At 48.2% G+C, this 26,311-nt stretch overlaps 2 protein-coding genes and 2 long non-coding RNA genes across 6 annotated transcripts in view; 1 reads left to right on the forward strand and 3 right to left on the reverse strand.

The window, feature by feature from the left end:
* Positions 1-1,005, reverse strand: part of MRPL3 (mitochondrial ribosomal protein L3) — a 54,160-nt gene extending 53,155 nt beyond the window's left edge. The window contains exon 1 of the mRNA XM_038741041.1: positions 935-1,005. Within this exon, the coding sequence (XP_038596969.1) occupies positions 935-993 (59 nt within the window). The 5' untranslated portion in view covers positions 994-1,005. The remainder of the gene's footprint in view (positions 1-934) is intronic.
* A 4,752-nt stretch (positions 1,006-5,757) lies between these two features.
* On the reverse strand, positions 5,758-7,657 carry LOC119922687. Its single transcript, XR_005448691.1, has 3 exons — positions 7,577-7,657; positions 6,583-6,643; positions 5,758-5,839 (listed from the first exon to the last, which is right to left on the reverse strand). It is a non-coding gene; the product is annotated as an uncharacterized LOC119922687 (long non-coding RNA).
* LOC119922679 lies at positions 7,598-8,464 on the forward strand. Its single transcript, XR_005448687.1, has 2 exons — positions 7,598-7,739; positions 8,169-8,464. It is a non-coding gene; the product is annotated as an uncharacterized LOC119922679 (long non-coding RNA).
* A 6,783-nt stretch (positions 8,465-15,247) lies between these two features.
* CPNE4 (copine 4) overlaps positions 15,248-26,311 on the reverse strand; it is a 526,299-nt gene continuing 515,235 nt past the window's right edge. For all 3 annotated transcript variants that reach the window (XM_038762604.1, XM_038762594.1, XM_038762615.1), the window contains 5 exons: positions 24,968-25,022; positions 23,206-23,257; positions 22,091-22,224; positions 19,404-19,640; positions 15,248-15,827 (listed from right to left, as the gene is read on the reverse strand). In XM_038762604.1, coding sequence (XP_038618532.1) covers positions 15,693-15,827; positions 19,404-19,640; positions 22,091-22,224; positions 23,206-23,257; positions 24,968-25,022 — 613 coding nt within the window. In that variant the 3' untranslated portion in view covers positions 15,248-15,692. The remainder of the gene's footprint in view (positions 15,828-19,403; positions 19,641-22,090; positions 22,225-23,205; positions 23,258-24,967; positions 25,023-26,311) is intronic.

A 26,311-nucleotide genomic window follows, 5' to 3' on the forward strand; every position in this document is an offset into this window, starting at 1 on the left:
AGATGAGGGAACTGAGGCCCAGGGAATAATAATAACAGTAATGGCGGCGCTTATTAGGCGCTTACTACGTGCCAAGCACTGTTCTAAGCGCTGGGGGGGATACAAGGTGATGAGGTTGTTCCACGTGGGGCTCCCAGTCTTCATCCCCATTTTCCAGATGAGGAAACTGAGGCCCAGAGAATAATTATAATAGCAATGGTATTTGTTAAGCGCTTACTATGTGCCAAGCCCTGTTCTAAGCGCTGGGTGGGGGAGGATACAAGGTGACGAGGTTGTCCCACGGGGGGCTCCCAGTCTTCATCCCCATTTCCCAGATGAGGGAACTGAGGCCCAGAGAATAATAATAACAGTAATGGCGGCGCTTATTAGGCGCTTACTACGTGCCAAGCACTGTTCTAAGCGCTGGGGGGGGATACAAGGTGATGAGGTTGTCCCACGTGGGGCTCCCAGTCTTCATCCCCATTTTCCAGATGAGGAAACTGAGGCCCAGAGAATAATTATAATAGCAATGGTATTTGTTAAGCGCTTACTATGTGCCAAGCCCTGTTCTAAGCGCTGGGTGGGGGAGGATACAAGGTGAGGAGGTTGTCCCACGGGGGGCTCCCAGTCTTCACCCCCATTTTCCAGATGAGGGAACTGAGGCCCAGGGAATAATAATAACAGTAATGGCGGCGCTTATTAGGCGCTTACTACGTGCCAAGCCCTGTCCTAAGCGCTGGGGGGGAAACAAGGTGATGAGGTTGTCCCCCGTGGGGCTCCCAGTCTTCACCCCCATTTTCCAGATGAGGGAACTGAGGCCCAGAGGAGCGAAGTGACTCGCTCAAGGTCACCCGGCTGAGGAGTGGCGGGGTCGGGATTCGAACCCAGGACCCCCGCCTGTGTCCCCGTCCGGGGCCATGACGGTTACGATTATTTCTCTGTGCCTGTCACCCACCTGCGGGGGCCTCCGCTCCGGGCCCAGGCCGCCCGGCCCAGCAGCCTCCAGCCCGCCATGGCCGGAAGCGCCCGGGACGCACTTCCGGTCCGCGCCGGAAGCCCCGCCTCCCCACTTCCGGTCCCGCCCGGAAGCCCCTCCGCCCCGCCGCCCGCCCCCCGCCGCCGTCGTTCCGCCTGCTGGGGACCGAAGTCGTCCGATTTGTTGCCGATTTGTCCTTCCCAAGCGCTTCGTGCAGTGCTCTGCACGCAGTAAGCACTCAATAAATACGATTGAAGGAATGAATGAACGAAAGGGGCACAATGCAGGCTCCCCTCCTGAAGGGGGCGCCCTCCGTGGGGGGGGGGGGCGCATCATCATCCTCATCAATCGTATTTATTGAGCGCTTCAGGTAGGGAGCCTGCATTGCGCCCCCCCCACGGAGGGCGCCCCCTTCAGGTAGGGAGCCTGCATGGCGCGCCCCCCCACGGAGGGCGCCCCCTTGAGGTAGGGAGCCTGCATTACGCCCCCCCACGGAGGGCGCCCCCTTCAGGTAGGGAGCCTGCATGGCGCCCCCCCCCACGGAGGGCGCCCCCTTGAGGTAGGGAGCCTGCATTGCGCCCCCCCACGGAGGGCGCCCCCTTGAGGTAGGGAGCCTGCATTGCGCCCCCCCACGGAGGGCGCCCCCTTCAGGTAGGGAGCCTGCATGGCGCCCCCCCCACGGAGGGCGCCCCCTTCAGGTAGGGAGCCTGCATTGCGCCCCCCCCACGGAGGGCGCCCCCTTCAGGTAGGGAGCCTGCATGGCGCGCCCCCCCCCACGGAGGGCGCCCCCTTGAGGTAGGGAGCCTGCATTACGCCCCCCCACGGAGGGCGCCCCCTTCAGGTAGGGAGCCTGCATGGCGCCCCCCCCCACGGAGGGCGCCCCCTTGAGGTAGGGAGCCTGCATTGCGCCCCCCCACGGAGGGCGCCCCCTTCAGGTAGGGAGCCTGCATGGCGCCCCCCCCACGGAGGGCGCCCCCTTCAGGTAGGGAGCCTGCATGGCGCCCCCCCCCACGGAGGGCGCCCCCTTGAGGTAGGGAGCCTGCATTGCGCCCCCCCACGGAGGGCGCCCCCTTCAGGTAGGGAGCCTGCATGGCGCCCCCCCCCACGGAGGGCGCCCCCTTCAGGTAGGGAGCCTGCATGGCGCCCCCCCCCCACGGAGGGCGCCCCCTTCAGGTGGGGAGCCTGCATTGCGCCCCCCCCCCCACGGAGGGCGCCCCCTTCAGGAAGGGGGCCTTCGTTGTGCCCCTTTCATTCATTCGTTCAATCGTATTGAGCGCTCACTGTGTGCGGAGCACTGGACTGGGCGCTTGGGAAGGACAAGTCGGCGACATCTAGAGACGGTCCCTACCCAACGGTGGGCTCGCGGTCTAAAAGGGGGAGACAGACAACAACACCAAACATACTAACCAAATAAAATAAATGGAATAGATAGGTACAAGTTAAATAAATAAATAGAGTAATAAGTATGTACAAACATATATACAGGTGCTGTGGGGAAGGGAAGGAGGTAAGGTGGGGGGGAAGGAGAGGGGGTGCAATGCAGGCTCCCTACCTGAAGGGGGCGCCATGCAGGCTCCCTACCTGAAAGGAGCGCCATGCAGGCTCCCTTCAATCAATCAATCAATCAATCAATTGTATTTATTGAGCGCTTACTGTGTGCAGAGCACTGTACTAAGCGCTTCAGCTCCCTTCCTGAGGGGGGCTCAATTCAGGCTCCCTACCTGAAGGGGGCGCCCTCCGTGCGGGACGCAATGCAGGCTCCCCACCTGAAGGGGGCGCCCTCCGTGGGGGGAGCGCCATGCAGGCTCCCTACCTGAAGGGGGCGCCCTCCATGGGGGGAGCGCCATGCAGGCTCCCTACCTGAAGGGGGCGCCCTCCGTGGGGGGAGCGCCATGCAGGCTCCCTACCTGAAGGGGGCGCCCTCCGTGGTGGTGGGGGGGCGCCATGCAGGCTCCCTACCTGAAAGGGAGGGGATTGGGGTGTTTAAACAATAATGATGGCACTTAGTGACCCCCCTGTCTGCCATCGTCCTGTGCCAGGGAGCTCATTTTGGGGGGCTCTCAGGCCCACCAATTCCCAACCAGCCTCCCACCCTCATTATACTGGGGGGGGCCTGACCACAGACCCAGTCATGGAGGGGGAAGGAACCCCAATCAATCAATCCATCAATCAATCATATTTATTGAGCGCTTACTCTGTGCAGAGCACTGTACTAAGCGCTTGGGAAGTACAAGTTGGCAACATAGAGAGACAGTCCCTACCCAACAGTGGGCTCACAGTCTAATCCCCTCCCTCTTCATATCCGACAGACAATCCCCCTCTCCACCTTCCAAAGCCCGTCTTCTCCAAGAGGCCTTCCCTGACTAAACCCTCATTTCCTCCTCTCCCACTCCCCTCTGCATCTCTCCTTTTATTCGTCCTCTATTTATTGTACTTGTACATATTTACTATTCTCTTTATTTTGTTAATGATGTGCATCTACGACAGTGCTCTGCACACAGTAAGCGCTCAATAAATACGATTGATTGATGGATTGATCTAGCTTTATTTCTATTCTGATGACGACACCTGTCCACATGTTTTGTTTTAATAATAATAATAATGATGGCATTTGTTAAGTGCTTACTATGTGCAAATCACTGTTCTAAGCGCTGGGGAGATTACAAGGTGATCAGGTTGTCCCCCGTGGGGCTCACAGTCCTCATCCCCATTTTACTGATGAGGGAACTGAGGCTCAGAGAAGTGAAGTGACTTGCCCAAGGTCACACAGCAGACAAGTGGCGGAGCCAGGATTCGAACCCGTGACCTCGGACTCCACAGCCTGTGATCTTTCCACTGAGCCACGCTGCTTCTCTGTCTCCCCCTTCTACACTGTGAGCCCACTGTTGGGTAGGGACTGTCTCTCTATGTTGCCAACTTGTACTTCCCAAGCGCTTAGTACAGTGCTCTGCACACAGTAAGCGCTCAATAAATACGATTGATTGATTGAGCCCGTTGTTGGGTAGGTGCCGTCTCTAGATGTTGCCAACTTGTACTTCCCAAGTGCTTAGTACAGTGCTCTGCACACAGTAAGTGCTCAATACGATTGAATGAATTTCTTAAGCGCTTACTATGTGCCAAGCACTGTTCTAAGCACTGGGATAGATACAAGATAATGAGGTTGTCCCATGTGGGGCTCACAGGCTTCATCCCCATTTTCCAGATGAGGGAACTGAGGCCCAGACAAGTCAAGTGACCAAGGTCACACAGCTGATAGGTGGCGGAGGCGGGATTAGAACCCATGACCTCGGACTCCCAAGCCCGGGCTCTTTCCCCTGAGCCACGCTGCCGAACAACTACCTCAATAATTAACAAATACTACATTCTGAAAGCAGACCTAGGGCCTACAGAACCCGTCTCCACTTTTTTTTATCTACTGAACGGTAGTTATCTTCAGACATAGTTGTCTTCGACCCAAGGTCGAGATTTCCAAACATTTTGTTTCCACGAATCCAGTTTCAACCTCAAGCTGATGTTTCCCTTGCTCACCTGCTGCTGGGGAGGCCGCTTGCAAGCTGTCTGCTCACTTCAGAGAAGCAGCGTGGCTCAGTGGAAAGAGCCCAGGCTTTGGAGTCCGAGGTCATGGGTTCAAATCCCCGCTCCGCCAACTGTCAGCTGTGTGACTTTGGGCGAGTCACTTCTCTGGGCCTCAGTGCCCTCATCTGGAAAATGGGGATGAAGACTGTGACCCCCCCGTGGGGCAACCTGATCACCATGTAACCTCCCCAGCGCTTAGAACAGTGCTTGGCACATAGTAAGCGCTTAATAAATGCCATCATTATTATTCCTCAAGGCATGGAAGGTGGGGCGGGGGAGGGATCTCATCGGTAGAGAGCAGTTCTTTCTTAAAATCAGTTGCCTCGGAAATGATTGGACTGGAAAGTGACATCCCCTGCTTATGAGAAGCAGCGTGGCTCAGTGGAAAGAGCCCGGGCTTTGGAGTCCGAGGTCATGGGTTCAAATTCCGCTCCGCCACTTTTCAGCTGTGTGACTTTGGGCAAATCACTTCACTTCTCTGGGCCTCCTCTGTAAAATGGGGATTTAAGACCGTGAGCCCCCCGGGGGACAACCCGATCACCTTGTAACCTCCCCAGCGCTTAGAACAGTGCTTGGCACATGGTAAGTGCTTAATAAATGTCCTTATTATCATTTATTATTATTAACATGTTGCCTTCCTTATGAGGATGCTGGGAAGGTCAATCAGACGTCACCACTTTAAAATCCCTACCAAAAATTTACCGTATTAAAGTAAAAGGTATAGTAAGGTACAGTACAGCTCAGGAACGAAAAGGCAGTGGGAGATCCCGACCACCTTGTAACCTCCCCAGCGCTTCTATTTATTTTATTTTGTTAGTATGTTTGGTTTTGTCTCCCCCTTTTAGACTGTGAGCCCACTGTTGGGTAGGGACTGTCTCTATATGTTGCCAATTTGTACTTCCCAAGTGCTTAGTACAGTGCTCTGCACACAGTAAGCGCTCAATAAATACGATTGATTGATTGATTAGAACGGTGCTTTGCACATAGTAAGCGCTTCATAAATGTCATCATCATCATCATCATCATCCCCAAGCCGACGAGTGGAGCGAGGGGAAGCCGGGGTGGAGGGAAACCTGGTCCCAGGTGATGGAGGGAATTGAGAAGAGGGTTTAACCCCCTTTTCTGCAGCACGTCCTCTCCCCAACACCGCAGCGGGGTGGGTGCCCAGCAGTGACCTTAGTTTTGGCAGTTGAAAGGGAGGTCGGCTTACCTTGCGATCCAACGGCCGCACGGGATGTTGCAGAAGAGAGCAAAGGGAGCCCTCATGGCAGAAAAAGAGACTTTCCTCTGCAAACTCTCCTTTCAAACCTTGAAAGGGAATTAGAGGGCACTTTCATTACTTCTTCCCTTCGCAGGCCTAGGGATGCCAGGTAGATTTGATCTTAGTCGGTCCAGCGGCTAATACATATAATACCAAATGATCCCCCCCAGCCCCCAAATCCTCGAATGAAAACTACTACTGATATGACTGCCTCCTAAGGAGAGAAGAAGTTGTGGCCTAAAATGAAGAAAACTTGGGACTGTCTCACGAGCAGGCTCCAGGAGGGCGTAGATTTGGGAGCCTCCAGGGTCTGCTCGGAAATCCTTCCGTGACTCTTTGAGATCCCACTCTGAAACTGCAGGACTCCCAAGCGCTCAGTAAAGCGCTCTTCATCGAGTGAGCACTCACTACGCGATGGACGTGGATGTTGAAGGATTAGGAGAATTAATAAGAAATGCATCTCCATTTGCCCCTTCACAGCTCCTTTTTAAAGCATCAGATGATCTGCGTCGGACGTTATGATATTTATTAAGTGCTTAATGAGGCAGAGTCCCTGACTGAGCGCTGGGAAAGAATACTCGGTTGGGAATTAGACACAGTCTCTACCTGAGAGAGCCATTTGTTCCTGCTAGCGTTAATCTGTCGAGTGGAGTATCCTAACTACTAACGCCTATCCAGTTGGAGAGCTGGGAGTCTCGGCAGCAGGACAGGAGGTGGGGTTTAAGGAGAAGGATAATGTCCGTGAATGTTTTGGGGCCCCCTCAGTCCTGTCCATGAGCAAGTCGCTTACTTAGATACCAGACGCCGCCATCCTGGCTCCCCGAGTAGCTCCTTTTCCTTTCCAGGACTGCCTGTGCGGATAAATGAGAGGCGGGGTGAGGGATGCTTTAGGATGCCTCCAGAGAAGGCATTACCATCCCCTGCAGTATTATTAGTTTCCTCGGCTCGGAGGGAAACGTTGGCCGGGCCAGATCACAGGCAGCTCGACTCCTGCACGCTCCCCCTCAGGACGCAGCGACCGATTTCATTAAATTTCAGGTGCTGCTGTCGCCGCTATCCAGGAGCGTGACCTTGGCCAGGAGCTCCAAAATCCCAGAAGGGGAGGGGAAGGGAGGAAGAAAGGGAGAGAGACTGTGTTTGTGTGTGTCTGTGTGGGTGCCGTAATCACTAGTGATCGTGAAACTTAATAACTAAAGGGGATAGAGACCCAGCAATATAAATAATAATAAGAAGAGTGGCAAGCGCTTAGTACAGTGCTCTGCACACAGTAAGCGCTCAATAAATACGATCAAATGAATGAATTTATTAAGCACTATGTGAAAGGCAATAAACTACAGGACAGGTTCTCTGAACAGATATCACAAGTGTTATACCCCGTCAAATGCAAAATGTTTCAGCGACACCTCAAAATCTAGTGATAGATTACTCAAATTTTATAGTCAAAACTTACCTCGCTGGGAATCTACTGGGAGAAGGGCCGGCGCACTCAGCTCAAAGAGAACGCTTAGTACAGTGCTCTGCACAGAGTAAGCGCTCAGTAAATATGATTGAATGGATGAAAGAGACAGCTGTTCTGTCCCTGAATCAGTTTCTCTCTCGCTCTCTCTGATTGCCATCAGAATGGGTATATGTACTTAAACCTACACATTTACATATCCTCTCCTTTGAAAGCGATTCCCTGAGGGCTAGGACTGTACCGGACCGTCTGTGTATAGTTCCTAGCACAGAGGCCCCTGCCTGAAGGCGCTTAAGAAATATGACCCTTGAGGAGTGGTAGTAATCACCCTGTATGGTCCACAGCCATCGTGTCTTAGGAGGCAGGAAAAGTCATCGTTCCATTGCCATGGAGATCCCATTCCCACCTGGTGATGCTGTGGAAGACAAGCCAAGATGTAAACTGGAGGCAGACCATCAGTAGCTCCCTGGAGAAGACAATTAACTGGAGAAGTGCGTTCTTATGCCGCGTGAGCAGATTTTTCCCAGTGAATGGGGAGGGCAGGGATGGGAAGGGAAGAAACGGGGAGAAAAGGACAAGTTTTTGGAATCTGGAGTGATGATGGTGGGTCTGGTTGAAGCTGGGGCGGAAGCCAGATCTCCAGTTTTCTACTATTTTTGCTAATTTCCCATTGTTCTTCAGTGGGGCTATTTTCAGTCTGGCCATTGCAACAGCTGGGGTGGAATGGGGAAAACTGCACTTTTGGGCAAGCCAAAGTGGGCCCTCTAGGTTGTACTGTGTCTGGGGCAACCTCCTTTCCTGTCCGACGGTCCACGTGTTCCTTCAGTTTGGTCTCGGTTGGCTGGAGCCGTTCCTTCTCTTGGGTTATCTGTCTCTCCTATTGGAATGACCTGTTCCCCCATTTCCACTATCACACGTAGGTCAGATTCCCGAACGAGCTAGGGCCCTGAGCAGTGACAGCCTGATGTCCCAGCCTGGGCACTCTACACCTCAGTGGGCAGGCGGCAGCGGCAGAAAGGGTGACAGTGAAATCTCCCTGGACAAGAAGAAAAAGTTGAGGTAGAGTCCCTGGCACTGCAAATGGGATGAGCAGGGATTCGGAGACGGGTCAGGAAAGGATTGATCATTTTGCTTCTCCTAGACGCTAACCTAATTGCTGCTCCTTGATCATTAATTATGAAACCTGAAATGATTAAATTGTTATCCAGTCTAAAAATGTTTGCTCTGATGTGAATTTACTTAGAAATGCGCCCAGCCCAACACCCCGCCTTCCTTTCAGCAGTAGGAGATGGATGACAGCAATTCCATGACAACCCATTCTTCTCTCTTGTTTCGGTTTTGTTAGTTTTTATACTGAGCTTCGCTCAGGCTTTTTCTTCCACTTTTCATCATTTGAAAAACAAACAAACATTAAAAAAAACCCCAGAGCTCTATCTTGGGCAAATGATTGCACTGCACTCAGGGAAGGAGCTGCTGGGGTCATACGGAATTTTGCCACTGGGGTTACTGGGCTGCGACGGGCTCAGGTAATATGAAGGTGTAAATTTCAAATGACAAAATACAGACAGGAATCTCGTCTTGGTCATGGAACCTTCTTTTGTTGATTAGGGGTTTTTTTTGTTTGTTTTTTTCTCCTGAGAAATCAACACTCCCCAGATTTGCAACTCTAGGCCGGGGCCTCAAGAGCCTCACTGGAAAATCCACACTGGCCCAGATTGGGCGGTGGGCCATGGGACCGGGGGAAGCTCTGAGAGGCCAGTCAGGTCTGGAGAAAGGGCAGACTTCCTTGAGTTCCCTCCTAGGTATTTCACACATTACCTCTTCTCCCACTCCCTTCTGCGTCGCCCTGATTTGCTCCTTTCATTCGTCCCCCCCTTTCAGCCCCACAGCACTTATGTACGTATCTGTCATTTATTTATATTAAAGTCTGTCTCCCCCTCTAGACTGTCAGCTTGTGGGCAGGGAATGTATGTGTTGTTATTTTGAATTCTCCCTAATGCTTAGTTCATCATCATCAATCGTATTTATTGAGCACTTACTATGTGCAGAGCACTGTACTAAGCGCTTGGGAAGTACAAATTGGCAACATATAGAGACAGTCCCTACCCAACAGTGGGCTCACAGTCTAAAAGGGGGAGACAGAGAACAAAACCAAACATACTAACAAAATAAAATAAATAGAATAGATATGTACAAGTAGAATAAATAAATAAATAAATAGAGTAATAAATATGTACAAACATATATACATATATACAGGTGCTGTGGGGAAGGGAAGGAGGTAAGATGGGGGGATGGAGAGGGGGACGAGGGGGAGAGGAAGGAAGGGGCTCAGTCTGGGAAGGCCTCCTGGAGGAGGGGGAACAGTAGAGCACAGTTCAGTGCTCTACACAGTAAGTGCTCAATAACTATGATTGAATTTCATACACAAAACCAAATTTAGTCAAGCCCAGGGTTCCCAGCTGCACCAGACAAGTGTTTCCTTTGTTGGGCTGTTTCTGGGAGGTCAGTAGGGGAAGGAGTGGGGTCCCTGCACCCTGGACCGCCAGGGTCGCGTACCCCTCTCCACTATAGTTTGGAAGCTTGCCCTTTTCCCTCAGCTCCAAGGACCTGACTAGCCACTTTGGATGCCTGCCCAGCTCTCCTCTCTACCTCTGTCGCCACTGGCCCGGGCCCTGTGCCATCTCGATGCCCTGCCATCCAGGGAATAACAAGCCTTTCCCAGCCTGGGAAAAACAAGTTGCGAGGGGGACTTTAGAGCAGCCTGTCCTGGACGAGTCCACGTTAGTCATCCAGGGCCCCTCTGCTCTTGGCTCAGAGGCCAAGATTATTGAGAAATCATTGCTGCCCCTCCCACCATCTCACCACGGGGCTCAAGCCCAGAAGAGACGGCTGGAATGGTGTAAAATGGCCAAAATGCACCTGGAGGTTGCCGGGGTGAGGATCTGGGCTTCCTGGGGTTGTGCTGTTCCAAGAAACTACAGTAGCTCCTTTCCCACTGAAATAATAATAATAACAATAATAACTGAGGTATTTGTTAAACACTATACTATGTGCCAAATACTCTACTAAGCACTAGGGTAGATATATGCCAACCCCCCCTGCCCTACCTCCTTCCCCGCCCCACAGCACCTGTATATATGTTTGTACAGATTTATTACTCTATTTTACTTGTACATATTTACTATTCCATTTTATTTTGTTAATATGTTTTGTTTTGTTGTCTGTCTCCCCCTTCTAGACTGTGAGCCCGTTGTTGGGTGGGGACTGTCTCTATATGTTGCCGACTTGCACTTCCCAAGCGCTTAGTAGAGTCCTCTGCACTCAGTAAGTGCTCAATAAATACGATTGAATGAATGAATGAATGAAGGTAAGACACGGTCCTTACCCCTCACCGGGTTTATAGGGCTTACAGTCTAAGTATGGGGGAGTAGGATTTAATCTCCATTTTATAGATGAGGAAACGGAGGCATAGAGAAAGTAAGTGACTTGCTCGGGGTCACAGAGCAGGAGAATGGAGGAGCAGGGATTAGAACTCAGGTCCTTTGGGTACCAAGCCCATGCTCTTTCTTTCCAGCCTTCCCTCCCCCTGTGCCCAGCCCATCCTCATTTGAACGAGTCTTGGTAAACCGGGGACTCAAGAACCCTCTCGTCCATGCCTTCAATAAGGCTTTGAAGGTGGGGAGAGTAATTGTCGGATATAAAGAGGAAGGGTGTTCCGGGATGATGATAGGAGAGGTTGACAGCAAGATGAATGAGCTCGAGATACAGTAAGTAGGTTAACGACAGAACAGTGAATTATGTGGGCTGGGTTTTAGTAGAAAACCAGGGTGGTAGGGTAGGAGAGAGCAAGATGATTGAGTGCTTTAAAACTGACGGTACGAAGTTTCTGTTTGATGCAGAGGTGGATGGGCAACCACTGGAGGTTCTTGAGGAAAGGGGAAACAGACCGAACGGTTTTGGAGAAAAATGATCTGGGCAGCGGAATGAAGCACGGACTGGAGCGGAAAGAGATAGGAGGTAGGGAGGGGACAAGGAGGTTGATACAGTAATCAAGGTGGAACAGGATAAATTCATGGATTAACGTGGTAGCAGTTGGGCTGGAGAGGAAAGCGAAGATTTTATCCACGTTGTGAAGGTTGATCTGACAGAGTTTAGTGACAGATTGAATATGTGGGTTGGGAGAGAGAGATGAGTCGAAGATAACACCAAGGTTACGGGCTTGTGAGACAGGAAGGATAGTGGTGCTGTCCACGTGACGGGAAAGTCAGGGGGAAGACAGTCCTTGGAATTAATGATCCCATCCCAGGAGCCAGCCAACCAGAAACTCTTCCCGACCTTTCACTTGCAATTCTCCTCAAGGCTGGATTAGGGCCCCAGAACCTACACCTGAACTCCAGGGAAGCAACAGAGCTAATCTCTGATCAGAAGGTGGAAGCAACCTGTCCATCGTTGCTATAGGCTTCACGGTAATGGTTATTCACCTCCGATTCATTTGCTTCATTCGTACTGAATTTGAAATGGACTAGTGTGGATAATGAAATGATTTTCAAAGTCTAATTCAATTTCCTCCGACCACGTGGGTGAGTATGCTTTCAGCAGGCCATCGTGTCCAAGCCAGCACAGTGAGACAGTGTTTCTGGTGGATCAGTGGATTCAGGATTTCCATGTTACATACAGTATTATTCAATGTGTGGAATTGAAAATATTTTCTATTTGAAGGTGTTGGACAGTTTAATTGCCACTAATAGAAAGTCCTTCCTTTCTCCATTAGCAATCGGAGTGTCAGAGGCTGATAGGGGAGAAAAAGGGCAGGCACAAAGGCTGCTCACCTTAAGAGGGTCTCTTGAAGCCCCTTAGCCTTTCCTGACAATTTCAGTGTAGCCTAGAGGAAAGAGTGTAGGGCTGGGAGTCGGGGGACCTGCATTCTAGTACCAACTCTGCCATTTACCTGCTGTGTGACCTTGGGCAAGTCACTTAACTTCTCTGTGCCTCACTTTTCTTTCCTGTCAAATGGCGATTAAATACCTATTCCCACACCCCCTTAGGGTGTAAGCACCATGTTGGACAGGGACTGAGTCTGATCAGATTTTACTGTAATGTATCTTCCTCAGCACAGTGCCTGGTATATAGTAAGCCCTTAACAAATACCATTATTACTATCATTATTATCATTAAAATATCATGCAGTGCATGGGTGGCAAATCAAGGGCTTTGATCGATTTATTTACAATACTCTGAAAGCATTATTATTATTATTATCATTATATTTCTTAAGCGCTTACTATGTTCTAGGCACTGTTCTACGTACTGTAGATACAATAGTAATAATAATGATGATGGCATTTGTTAAGCGCTTACTACATGCCACGCTCTGTTCTAAGCACTGGGTGGGGGGGTATAAGGTGATCAGGTTGTCCCACGTGGGGCTCACACTTTTAATCCCCATTTTACAGATGAGGTAACTGAGGCACAGAGAAGTGAAGTGACTTGCCCAAAGTCACACAGTTGACAAGTGGTGGAGCCGGGATTTAGACCCCATGACCTCTGACTCCCAAGCCCGGGCTCTTTCCGCTGAGCCACGCTGCTTCTCAGATACAAGGTAAACAGGTTATCCCATGTGGGGCTCACAGTCTTATTCCCCATTTTACAGATGAGGTAACTGAGGCACAGAGAAGTTAAGTGACTTGCCCAAGGTCACACAGCAAGCATGTCGACCATCAGCCATGTTGAGGGACCGACTCTCGGCTCGATTGGCATCCTGCTTTGGGTCCTTAATTAGGACTAGAAACCTTCATTTACAGGCTAGGACTTTATTGCTCCTATCCACCCTCCCCTTTGTGTCACTGTGGACAGGGCACATATCTACCAACTCTGTTATATTGCACTTTCCCAAGTGCTTCTACAATGCTCTGCACACAGTAAGTGCTCAATAAATACCATTAATTTATGAGAAGCAGCATGGCGCAGTGGAAAGAGCACGGGCTTGGGAGTCAGAGGTCATGGGTTCAAATCCCGGCTCCGCCGATTGTCAACTGTGTGACTTGGGGCAAGTCACTTCACTTCTCTGTGCCTCAGTTACCTCATCTGTAAAATGGGGATTAAGACTGTGAGCCCCCTTGGGACAACCTGATCACCTTGCAACCTCCCAGAGCTTAGAACAGTGCTTTGCACATAGTAAGCGCTTAATAAATGCCATTATTATTATTATTATCATCAGGGCACTTGGTTGTGTAGCTATTTAAGCGCAGATACTCATCACAGCCTCACAAAACCTATGTAAATATTCTTACGCTCTATTCTTCTCCCAATCTCTAATCAATCAATCAATCAATCGTATTTATTGAGCGCTTACTGTGTGCAGAGCACTGTACTAAGTGCATGTTAATGCCTGTCCCCCCCCCGCCCCGTAGACTGCAAGCTCCTTGCCTCTCCTAACTCTGTTTCATTGTACCCTCCGGAGCCCCTAATATAGTGCTCAATAAATACCATCGATTAATTGATTGAAAAAAGTGCTCATGTTTGTCACTGCATTTTTGAGTCACAAATGGGGCTTGGCTCAGAAGTTTCACTGGCCCTTAATTCTGTCAGACACTAGGGGAAGATTGTTCCCGGGCCCGAGGTTTATTTTGGGGACTAGAGTCTGGGCTTCAAATCAATGTACCACGACCTTCAGGGTCAGAAGGCAATCTCGGGCCCCACTTCTTCTGGTCTCCTTCTACAGTCACAGTCTGAGCTGCTCTGGGGCTGGGGATACCTTGACCTGAGTGGGTTCGGCCGAGAGCCTTGGGGTCAGAGCAGGGTCCCCCCGATCACCGGGGCCCTATCTAGAAAGAGCGGACAGTTGCCAAGCGGGCCAGAGCTCCTTATCCTTGCAAACGGCCGGTTGCCCAGGCCAGATCACCTCAAATCCAAATGTGCATCCACCAGGAATTGGAGATTACAGCAGGCATACACCTCAGGCAGCAGCTGGTGTCTAAACTGAGATGGATGCCGTGACCAATGGCTCCGGCCTAGGCCCTGGCCAAATCACCTCCGGCCTTTAAGTGACATTGTGAAAATTGCCTTGAAAAGAGAAACAAGAACACAACTCTTAGAAAAAATTGTTTAAGTACCCAATTTATTCATAAAACAATACAGTTTAAATATTTATGTCATAATTTAGGTCTAAGGTTTCACCATCATTTCCCAAATACTGTGCTTTCGGTTAACGTGTTTGCAAAGTTGGGAGCTACTGTTCCAACACAGATGAGTCATCTGATTTGCTCATTAAAAAACAACAGAACTGTAAACAATGAAAAGGTCGAAAGTGACTTAGGGTTTATTTCCCGGTTCCCTTAAGCAGGCCCCAAGAAGTGTATACAAGTTGAAAGGCTCAAACTTTTGGTCCAAGATGAGACAGGTTGAAAAATATGCTTCAGACTCGGTATATGAATGCAAGCACAAAACCAACCCCCAAATCCCACTGAAATCATTTCTATACCAAGCAGGAGGCCAAGATGTGATCTATGAGCGTGTTCTACTGAATGGCCCATAACCCGATTCCTCTTTCATAAGACACGGAGCAGGAAAGAGCCAAAAGGGGCTCTCCCATCTCGATTTTTGGGCCTGAGATTGGGCGGAAGCCATCCTCGCTACGATAGAAAGCCGTATTCAAGACAGCCAGGGATGGCGGGTCGGGTGGTGGTTCTGCTACCTTCTCTCATTCTTGTTAATTAGGTTTAGCCCTTCTGGACCTTCTCATACTCCATTCGTTCATTCAATCGTATTTATTGAGCGCTTACTGTGTGCAGAGCACTGTACTAAGCGCTTGACCCCAGCTGAGTAGCGTCCGGGTTTCCGGCTAAAAAACCCACTCCACCCCGAAAGCCGGGAGCTGAGTTCTTCCAGAACGCTGAGGTCGGAATCGAGAAAATAGCCTCTTGGGGATCACGTTCTCCAAACAGGGTCTGTTTGGAGGAGTTCATCCCTGGCTGGGAAGAAATGACGACCACGACTATAAAACTGGGTGGTTTTATTTTAAACATGCAAATTACAGGCCATGCATCTGCCGTTTTGAAAAATTCTCGTACCCGGTAGCAGATAAAACCAAATACGTTTTGCCTATCGACGCTCAATAAATGTTTCAAAATGCTTTACAGTGTAAAGATAAGAAATTTAGCAAAATTTCAACAAACCTGTATAAAAAACAGATACAGAGACCATTTTATTTCAAGGCGACATGCTGTAAAGTGTTAATTCTGTTTTTCTTCATAAAAAGTCTTCAACGATACAACGGTTTAATAGATCCTAGCCCGGGGGGCTACACATGCAAAAAAACTGTCAGTTAAAAATCACCGAAACGTGCTATGTTTTTAAAATGTTTTTAAAGTACTGGAATAGGAGGATTATTAAGTAGTATTAGCAGTAATATTTCTGAACGCCATAAAAGTATGTGGAGAGGGTCACGGTGCTAGTGTCCTGGAAGACTCGTACATTTCAGACATACATTTGGGTTTAATCCCTTTACCGTTGTAATAGTCCACGACTTGGTTGGGAACTTCGGCCAAAACGCTCTTCGCTAGTGCAGCCGGAGATGCCTGTGGGGGAGACAGAAAGCAGTTACTCTGTGCAGGGAGAGGCGGAGGAACGGAGGGGTGGCCCAATAAGATGACCAAGAAAGGAGCCGAATGGATCCCGGCCACGTCCAGCGCACTTAAGCCTGGATATGCATTGCGTGGGATGGGCATCCTGGGAGGGGAAGCTTGTCCTTGGCACACTGACGTGTGGATGCTGGGAATCATCATCATCATCATCAATCTTATTTATTGAGCGTTTACTATGTGCAGAGCACTGTACTAAGCGCTTGGGAAGTACAAATTGGCAACATATAGAGACAGTCCCTACCCAACAGTGGGCTCACAGTCTAAAAGAATGATACAGCTCATTGTGACCTAGCGCTTGCTGTGAAGGTGTTGGGTAAGGTAAATCCTGACAGTTTGCCTTATGAAGTCCTAAGGAAAATAAGACAAAATCTTGTTGGGTCCTCTCCCATTCACTAGCTCTGAGTCCTTCCAGAGATTCATTCAATTGTATTTATTGAGCACTTACTGTGTGCAGAGCACTGTACTAAGCACTTGGGAAGTACAAGTTGGCCACATATGAAGACGGTCCCTACCCAAAAACGGGCTCACATTCTGGATAAGAGATTATCTCTTATCCAGAGAGCGCCTGTTGGGCTTTAATCTTTCTGCCTAGCTCCTCACGGAGCTACAACACACATCTCTTTCAGTTTCCCTATAGGCTGGATGTTGAGTTTCTCTTGTGTTTTTTTTTTCTCCCCCAGTGAAATAACACAACAATAAATGACACATTCCCTGCCCACAAACAGCTTATAGTATAGGGGCGGGGGGAGACAGACATTAATATAAATTAATTACCGATATGTATGTATGTGCTGTGGGGCTGGGAAGGGGAAGAACAAAGGGAGCAAGTCAGGGCAATGCAGAAGGGAGTGGGAGAAGAGGAAAGGGGGACTTAGTCAGGGAAGGCCTCTTGGAGGAGAAGTGCCTTCAATAAGGCTTTGAACGGGGGGAGAATAATTGTCAGATTTGAGAAGGTTCCGGGACAGAGGCAGGATGTAGGCGAAGGATCAGCGGTGAGGTGGGCGAGATTGAGGCCCAGTGAGAAGGTCAGCATTAGAAAAGCCAAGTGAGTGGGCTGGGTTGTCGTGGGAGAGTAGGGAGGTGAGACAGGAGGGAACAAGGTGAGCGAGTCTCTTTTGCAGGCTTCTCCTCTGCCTCCCAATCCCTGAACTGCAGGAGTCTCTCAAGTCTCGGTTCTGAGTTCCCTTCATGGCCACTCTCTTGGAGAACTCATTTGCTCCCATGGCTTCAGCTACCATCTTTACACAGATGATTCACAAATTTACCTCTCCGGCCCTACCCTCTCTTCTTTTCTGCAATCTCGCATTTCCTTCTGCCTTCAGGACACCTCCACTGGGATGTTGCACTGACGACACAAACTAGGCATGTCCAAAACAGAACTCCTTATATTTTCCCACCCAAACCCTGTCCTCCCTATGTCTTTTCCGTCACTGTAGATAGCACTACTTACTATCTTCCCTATCTCATGAACCTGTAACCCTGGCAATATTCTCAACTCCTCTCTCACTCAACCCACGTTTTCACTGTCGCCAAATCTTGTCAGTTCTACTTTCACAACCTCACTAGTCTGCCCTTTTCTCTCCATCCAAATTGATATCATGCTGATCTAAGCACTTATTTTAACCTGCTTTGATTACTGCATCTGCCTCCTCGCTGCCTTCTTTCTCCTCAGACTCCAGTCCATACTTCACTCTGCTGCCTGGATCATTTTTCTTAAAAAACTGTTCAGTCCATGTCTCCCCACTCCTCAAGAACCTCCAGTGGTTGCCCATCAACTTCCACATCTAACAGAAACTCCCTGCCATCATCTTTAAAGCACTCAGTCAGCTCACCCCATCCTATTTTACCTCACTGATTTCTCATTAGAATCAAGTCTGCACTGTATCCCTCCAAAGCCAACTTACTCATTGTACTTGGATCTCATCTATCTTTCCATGAGAAGCAGCATGGCTTAGTGGAAAGAGCCCGGGTTTGGGAGTCAGAGGTCGTGGATTCTAATCCCGGCTCGGCCACTTGTCAGCTGTGTGACCTTGGGCAAGTCACTTAACTTCTCTGTGCTTCTCTGTAAAATGGGGATCAAGACTAAGCCCACCGTTGGGTAGGGACTGTCTCTATATGTTGCCAACTTGTACTTCCCAAGCGCTTAGTACAGTGCTCTGCACACAGTAAGTGCTCAATAAATATGATTGAATGAATGACTGTGAGCCCCACGTGGGACAACTTGATTAACTTCTATCTACCCCAGTGCTTAGAACAGTGCATGGCACATAATGAGCATTTAACCAATACCAACATTATTATTGTTATTTCCAAACTGACTCCTTTCCCATGACCCCTGCCTTTTCCTGGCCTGGAATTCCCTCCCCCTATACGACAGATCATCACTCTCCCCACTTTCAAAGCCTGTTAAGGTCACATTTCCTCCAAGAGGGCGTTTTTGATTAAGTCCTCTCTTCCTTCTGCATTGCACTTGATAGTCACCCCACGCTCACGGCACCTAAGTACCTATCCATAATTTATTTATTTATATTAATGTCTGTCTCCCTCTTTGTGGGCAGGGAACATGTCTACCAACTCTGTCGTATGGACTCTCCCAAGTGCTTAGTTCAGTGTTGTGCACACAGTAAGTGCTCAATAAATACCACTGATCAAGCAATCATTCAATCTTATTTATTGAATACTTACTGTGTGCAGAGCCCTTGACTAAGTACTTGGGAGAATACAATGTAACAGAGTTGATGGTACACTCTTGATTCATTAAGGAGGCCTCCCTATGTTGCAGAGAATGATTTGGTACCTATTCCATTGCCCAATGCTGGAGAATCAAGTGTGGGTGTGTGTTTCTTTTTTTTTTTTTCCTCTTGGCTGGCTTTCTGGACTCTGGGTAACTTCCACCACTCAACCCTGCAGTAAAAAAATCAACTTTATCCTCTTTTAATGAGCTCAATTACGTCTCAGGGGAATGGCTTTCTTGGAAAATAGAAACGTAATTGAAAGGCAATGTAATTATGAGGAGTACCTCATCATTCACCCAGACCTGGGGTTTTCACTGACTGCCTGTGAGTTTCCTGCAGGAAACAAAGCCCGGGTTTGGCTAGCATCACTGTTATCATTATTCATCGCTTTTTTTGAAGAGACATACACACTGGCCCAGTGTCAAGGCCAGCGTCTCCTGCTCTGTACCACCCCATCTACAACAGAACTGGCTTCTCTGGTTTGCTGCAAATTTAGGGTCAGCTCTTTGAATGATGGCTGGGGACCTAGTTAATCTATCATCATCCACTCTTTCTTCCTCAAGAGCAAAGTCGCACCAGGCCTTGACTAGGAAGAGGCTTGGCGCAGTCTTCTGGATGATTCCAGGAAGCTAATCCAAGCCAGCTAGTGTCAAAGATGGTTTCACAGGCCAACGTGGACCACAGTGTCCCTGCCTCTAACGTGAACTCCCTCCGTTTGAGAGCTCCACACAGATGGTCATCCCCTGCCCGGGCCCAGAACCTCGCACTTGCTTACATGCTTGAAGTTCCTGAACGGCACGAATTGGACGATGTCTCGGAGGACAGGCTCGCCCTTTGGAGACCTCAGGATCCCGTCATCCCCATCCAGCATCTGCATGTCGCTGAAGTCGGCGTTCCCGACGCCAACGATGATGACCGACATGGGGAGGTGGGAGGCGTGGACGATGGCCTCGCGGGTGTCAGCCATGTCTGTGATCACGCCGTCCGTCAAGATCAGCAGGATGAAATATTGCTGGGTTACAGAAGGGAGTAGCAGGGGTTGGGGGGAGGGAGGGGTTGGGGAAAGCGATGAAAAGAGCAGCAGAGGTTAGTCAGTTCTATACCATACAAACCGTAGAAGGAGTTCATATTCAGGACCCTCCAAAAAGCCAAGGAGGAGTTAGGTGGAAACAGGTAATGAAAAACAGTGGGCTAGGTGTTGAAGGGGGCAAAATGTGGGAATAAGGGGTTCTAATCCTGGTTCTACTGTGGCTGTATAGCCGGGGAACCCAAGCACTTAGATACTCACTCCACACAGCACGCACATACCTATCTTTATACTTGCCTGCTTCTCTTACCTTTAATTTATTTTCATGTCTGTCTTCCCCCCTAGATTGTAAACTCCGTGAGGGCAGGGATTATGTCTTCTTGCTCTATTGTTTTCTCCTAGGCTCTGCAGTGCTCTGCACACAATATGTACTCAATAAATACCATTGATAAATTGACTCACTGTGCATAGTCTTAGTTTCCCACCTTAGTTTCCTTCACCAAGAGGAGTTGATCCTGGGCTTACTTGAAAGGGTAAACAAAACCACAGGTGCCATTTGGCCACTCTAAAATACAACTGACATCCACATTTGGAATACCGCATAAGGTTCTGATTGCTGGGTCTTAGGAAGGTACGTGAAGGACAACCAAGATGATCAACGGGGTGGAGAAGCTTCTTTATGAGGACAGACCGAAAAGATTAAGACTCTTCACTCTGGAAAGAGGAAGACTGAGCGGGGACAGAATGGAAGGTTACAAAATAGGGAATAGTTTGGAGAGGACAAAACTGGAACTGTTGTTCATCAATTCCCCCAACTGGAGGATGCGTGGGGAGACCCACTGAAGCTTAACAATGGCTGGCTCAAAACAAAGAAAGAAAATACATTCCCACAGGCTGGGTGGTAAACAAATGGAATTCACTGTCTCAGGAAGTTGTGCTATGGAAAATATCATTGGGTTCAAGTAGGGTTTAGACAATTCAGGGAAGAGAGATAAATAAATTACTAGAGGGAAAGTTAGGGATAATAAGGGGTGAATGTCTAACCACTGAGATTGATGTCAAGGAGAGGAACACCTCAGGCATCCTAATGCCGTTTTGAGAGACCGGGAGGATTGGTCCATTGGCCTGATCCAGAAATGGCATGGCTTCCATTCTTCTGTGTCTGAGCTCTGGGCATCACTATCTCTTTTCCTCTGAACTTCATTATGCCCCCAGCTCTCATGATCACTGTAAAGAGTCCAAAGTGCCAGGACAGACCCCTGCTGCCCCAGCACAGAAACACCACTTGATGACTTTGTGGAGGAAAGAGCATCCTAGTTTTCAAAAACGGAGACAGGGTCATTGTAAGAAGGAGGGCTTTAAACTCTAGGAGAAGTGTGGCAAAGATGACCTGTCATGTCCTGCTGTGGGCTTAAAAAGAAGATAGGACTGATCGGCCAGAAACTTATGTCAGGCAAACATCACGTGACGGTGCAGGAAGCACAGCTGCCTGGCCTAGTGGGAGTCAGAAGGTCATGGGTTCTAATCCCAGCTCTGCCACTTGTCCGCTGTGCGACCTTGGGTGAGTCACTTAACTTCTCTGTGCCTCAGTTCCCTCATATGTAAAATGGGGATTTAGACTGAGCCCCATATAGGTGTGAGCTCGTTGTGGGCAGGGATTCTCTCTTTTACTGTATTGTATTTTCTCAAGTGCCTAGCACAGTGCTCTCCACACAGTAAGTGCTCAATAAATATGCGATTGAATGAATGAATGAATGAATGACAGGGACTCTGTCCAACCTGATTATCTTGTACCACCCCAGCACTTAGTAGCACATAGTAAGTGCTATGCTGGCACATAGTAAGTGCTTAACAAATACCAAAATTATCATTATTATCTGTTTCTTCAACTGCAAAATGGAGATTCAATACCTGTCCTCCATCCTACTTAGATTGTGAGCTCAATAAAGGCCCAGGACTGTGTCTGACCTAATTATCTTGTACCTACTCCAGTGTTTAGACGGAAATAGCCGTACTAAACACTGGGGGTAGGTGCACACTAATCAGGTTGGACACAGACTCTGTTCCGCAGAGAACTCACAGTCTCAACCCCCACTTTAAAGATGAGGTGACTGAGGCACAGATAAGTTAAATGACTTGCCCAGCAGGCAAGTGGCAGAGCCAGGATTAGAACCCAAGTCCTCTGACTCCCAGCCCGTGCTCTTTCCTCTAGGCCATGCTGCTTCTCCTGGGCAGCAGCAGGTTGGGAGGCTGATGGGGGTGAGGAGGAGGCAACAGCCCCCTCTTCCAGGGTGACATGAGTGACTGGTGCTTATTTCATGACCCTGCTCCTTTCCCAGAAAAACCTTCATGGAAGAGCTCATTCACCAAGTCAGGGACTCCTGAGAGCCAGGGGCTGATGCCAAGGGAGTATATGTGCCCTGAACCTTGCTTACCGAGGCTTCCTGGGTGTTGGTCTCCTCTGATGCTGACTTGGCTACCTTCTGGATGATCGGGGCAATGTTAGTTGGCCCGTAGAGCTGGAGTTTAGGAAGGCAGTTCTGATATGCTTCAACAACTCCTTGTATTCCTTAGGGAGAAAGAAGCATAGGCCAAAAGACACTAAAGAAAAAAGGCAGACAGGACTATCTCCATGGAGACCGTATTCCTAACGGCAGAGAAAGAACAAGATACCACGTTTACTGGTTGGGTCAGTCTTAGAAAGAGGAAAAGATGGTCAGTCACTCCATGACCCTGACTGGAAAAACTGCTAATCTAACCCCTACCCAGGTGGTGATGGGAATGGGTGGAGGAGGGGAGATGCCTAGAGACACCGTCCCACCTTCACTCGAGTCTTAAAAAAGTGATAAAAATAACACCATTGGGGTTCTCACCGGGAATCATTTTCATTCTCAGCATTGACAGGTTCCTCGTTTTGGAGTCTGCTTCTATACTTGCCTCTTTTCTTCTCCTATCTGACCTCCCTTCTTTAACAAATCCCCAAATGGCTCTCTGGGAGAGGTATTGACTGATGGACAGGGGATTAGTCTAAGTCCCATCTGGCTTTTCATCCCATACTTCATTCCACCACATGCTGGAGAGCAGATCTTGGATGGGGGATGACAGATTTCTCTTCTGTTTGCTTCCCTCACACGAGCTGTACAGAAACTCGGAGAGAATGGTTACGACTACTTCGCCCTTCCCTAGATCTGCGGTTCTGGAGATGGAAGGATGCTCAATTGTTCTGCCTCTTTGGTTTGGGTCATGCTGAATTGAGGCTTCTTATTCATTTGAGGTTCCTGAGTCATCAGTTTGATTTCCTTTTCAAAAGCTTGGAACAGATGGATTGAAAAAATCACCAAGCAGATGGGAATAGGAGGATGGACCACTGTGTGTCCTTAATGCTCCAAGCCGTTGGCATCCAAAGGCAATGTGAGATTTTGGGTCTGCAGAAGTGTTTTCAGAGGCCGATTGGGCACTAACTGGATTTGGGCTATTTTGTTTTAGGGGAAAAAGATGACAATCAGAATGACGCATATAAAAAAAAGTCACCTTTCTCAGAATGATTTACCTGCGCATTCAGGATTATCTTCATTAAAGTTGATTGCAAAGTCATGAGAGACCTAAACATCAATTAGAAAAAAAAAAGAATTATAACTTTGTGCCATTTCCTGCTGTACCTGTGGCAAAATTGTCCTGAATACCCGTTATCACCTATTTCCCAGCACGCTGCTCTCTCTCCCCCAGTTTCCCATGGTTGCAGAATTATTTAATGATAGGCTCTATTCAGCCTAACAACTTTCTGGTGGGTCCTCGGAGCTCCTTTACATTTTGATCAGGGAAAGACATTAGGGTTTAACAGTCACAAATATCCATTATACTCATTATATGTTAAAAATTTGGAAGCACTTCAAGCTTTGTGCCAATCAGTCAGAGGTAGGGAGTCAGTTCTAAGCTCTTGAGGTCTTAGAAAAATTTGGCAGAATCAGATAAATGTCACACACAAAGATTAAAAAGCAAAAAATACACAAAAATATTTAAGAAAAATGGGACTCCAACTTCAAACATCCTCAGGGCAATGCCACTAACGCCAGCTGTAAACTGGTGGCCTAAATCTGGTTAGAGCACAATAGCTCATTATGTTGAGGGGTTACGGAAGTTCCAGCTGGGGAAATCGATAATTGGAGTGCTTTTAGGCCAAAATAAAATAAAATGGAGAATAAATAAAGGGTAGAAAAGCGTTCAAATATAGAAAACCCTTCAAAAAGATACAGCTGAACACAACACATTGATTTTGAAAAGTATTAAAAGCAATAGACCTTGTTTTTTATATTATCTTTCCACACACAGACTCCTATAAAGCAAGGGACATAGGTACAAAGTCAAAAACCAAAACCATACATTTATCCTTTTATTTCTGTTAACCTCAAGGCACAAGTCTAGAAATACTTTAGGGTCTCCCCCCATATGCATTTTTATGCTTTTCTTTGCTTCAAAATCTGCAGAAAACCATTTCGCTGACAGTTGACTTGGGGATAGGAGAACCTTCAAAGCTGCTTCCCAGAGTTGGGACCATCTGCCATGCAGAGACTTTCTGCCCTCTTCCAAGAGGCCTTTCCAGATCAAGACCCACTTTTCCTCATCTCCCATCCCGTTCCTCATCACCGTCTCTCCACCCCACAGCACATGTATATATCTGTCAATTTATTTATTTATACTGATGCCTGTTTACTTGCACTGATGTCCATCTGTCCCACCACCCCTCCTCCCCAGAATGGGAGCTCACTGTGGGCAGGGACTGTCTCTACTGCTGTATTGTACTTTCCCAAGCACTTAGTACAGTGCCCTGCACACAGTAGGTGCTCAGTAAATACAACTGGATGAATGAATCAGTGCCTTCCCAGGGCCCATCCATGTAACTCCACCCTGCTCCACTACCTGGGAAATCCCCTGGGGCTGTGGTTTGCTTTCCCTTTTCATGGAAAAAGAAATAAATGTCAGTGAAAATAAATTTCAACCTCATGGGCACTTTTCTGCGGCTTTGGCCTTTAACATCAACTCCCTCAACTGATATTGGTTCTGTCCGGGTCACCGGACCAAGATTTCCAGAATTCCCCTAGGTGCCACCTCTGACTGAATCATAAGCCAGGGGCCTGGATTCATAAGCAAGGCTCTCAAAGCCTAGGGTTTCTGGAAGGCTTGAATCTTCATGTTCTGAGCCCCCTCATGAATATTCCCCTCACTCCTCCCTAAAAGATTAGGTCACTGCTACTAAAACCTGAGCAGCTTCAGGCCCAAACTCTGCAAAATACGGACCAAATTCACTCACTCACCGTGTACTCGGGAGGTATCCTGGCTCCAAAACCAAAGGCTGGGAACATTTTATCACTGAAATCAAAACGAGACAAAAAAATTGCTCTTTGGCTTTTTAGTGAAGGAGGAAAACACAGGACAGGTAGGACAGGTCGTATTTTTGAAGCAAATATTCAGTCACTGTAAACCCTTCTTGATCATTTAAGATGGCACTAGATGACAAAATTAGCACAGAACATTGAAATTTACAAGTAATCCCCCAAATTCGCTTCAGTCGTGGTTTCAGCTTCCTCTGCCATCGATTCTCTTACCTGAGCCACTCTTACAGTCAGCCAAACTCTTTTTGTTTCACTTTCTCTCTCTAGGCCCCCCTGAAGGAAGTGCTAATGAGCAGTGAAGTATCTAAAGGCCAGCAACAAGAGAGAGAGAAGGTGGTCACCTGCAAGAAACTCCTTCTATAATGGATTATCTGCCCTGGTTGGCCTCACTGGACGCAGAAAAGCCAATCAAGAGGAAGACTATGTGGAAACATATGGGACTTCAAACATGGCACTCTATCTCAGCTTGGGTCACCTGTGATGACCAGAACGCTTGTTCTGTTTTCTGTTACCTGCACTGAGAAATGATTCCCTAAATTTATATAACACTTGTTTTTCATAATCTCCAAGATGGTCCCTTAAACCATATCACGGGGATGTTCTTTGGAGTTTCCCTCCTGGCATCCTCAGTTTGCAGAAATGGATAGGTGGTTAAGAGAATTCACACTGTTAAATGTTTTCTGTTTATGGCACTGGATTGGGTAGACAGGTTAACTTCTATCTTACTTAACAACTAGGTATTTTATGAATTTCAAATCACATTTGTACAAAGTGATTGGGGGATGCAGTACGACCAGGTATATGACAAAATTAAAATCAAAGTCTGACTTTTTTTACCCTCAGCTGCCTAAATGTTATGAAAAATGTGATCGTCCCATGAAGAGACTGCAAAAGGAGAAAATGAACTGAATAAGTGAGTTTTATTCTCTATCTCTGAATTTTTTCTGGATTCTGAGCATATTATCACTTAGCTGAGCAATTATTGGTGTTGGTAAATAAAGAATCATCACAGTTTATAAAGATTAACTACAGCACTAAAGAAAGCATGGCAGATCATTTGCAATATTTAAGTCCTTTATATCAGCAATTTTCCCTTGAAAGGTAGGAAAACTGTTTCTGAGGATGGATTGATCCTAAACTGCCCAGTAAAAAATAAGGTGCAGAATCTGATGGGCTAAAACTGTCCTCAACTTTGTAGAAGACAGAGACTGCTATAATTGGGTTGCCAGATGTCCTGATGTTGTCCTTTATTTAATCCATCACCAC

This window comes from Tachyglossus aculeatus, chromosome 2 (assembly GCF_015852505.1).
Source record: "Tachyglossus aculeatus isolate mTacAcu1 chromosome 2, mTacAcu1.pri, whole genome shotgun sequence".
In the NCBI taxonomy this organism is placed as follows: Eukaryota; Metazoa; Chordata; class Mammalia; order Monotremata; family Tachyglossidae; genus Tachyglossus; species Tachyglossus aculeatus.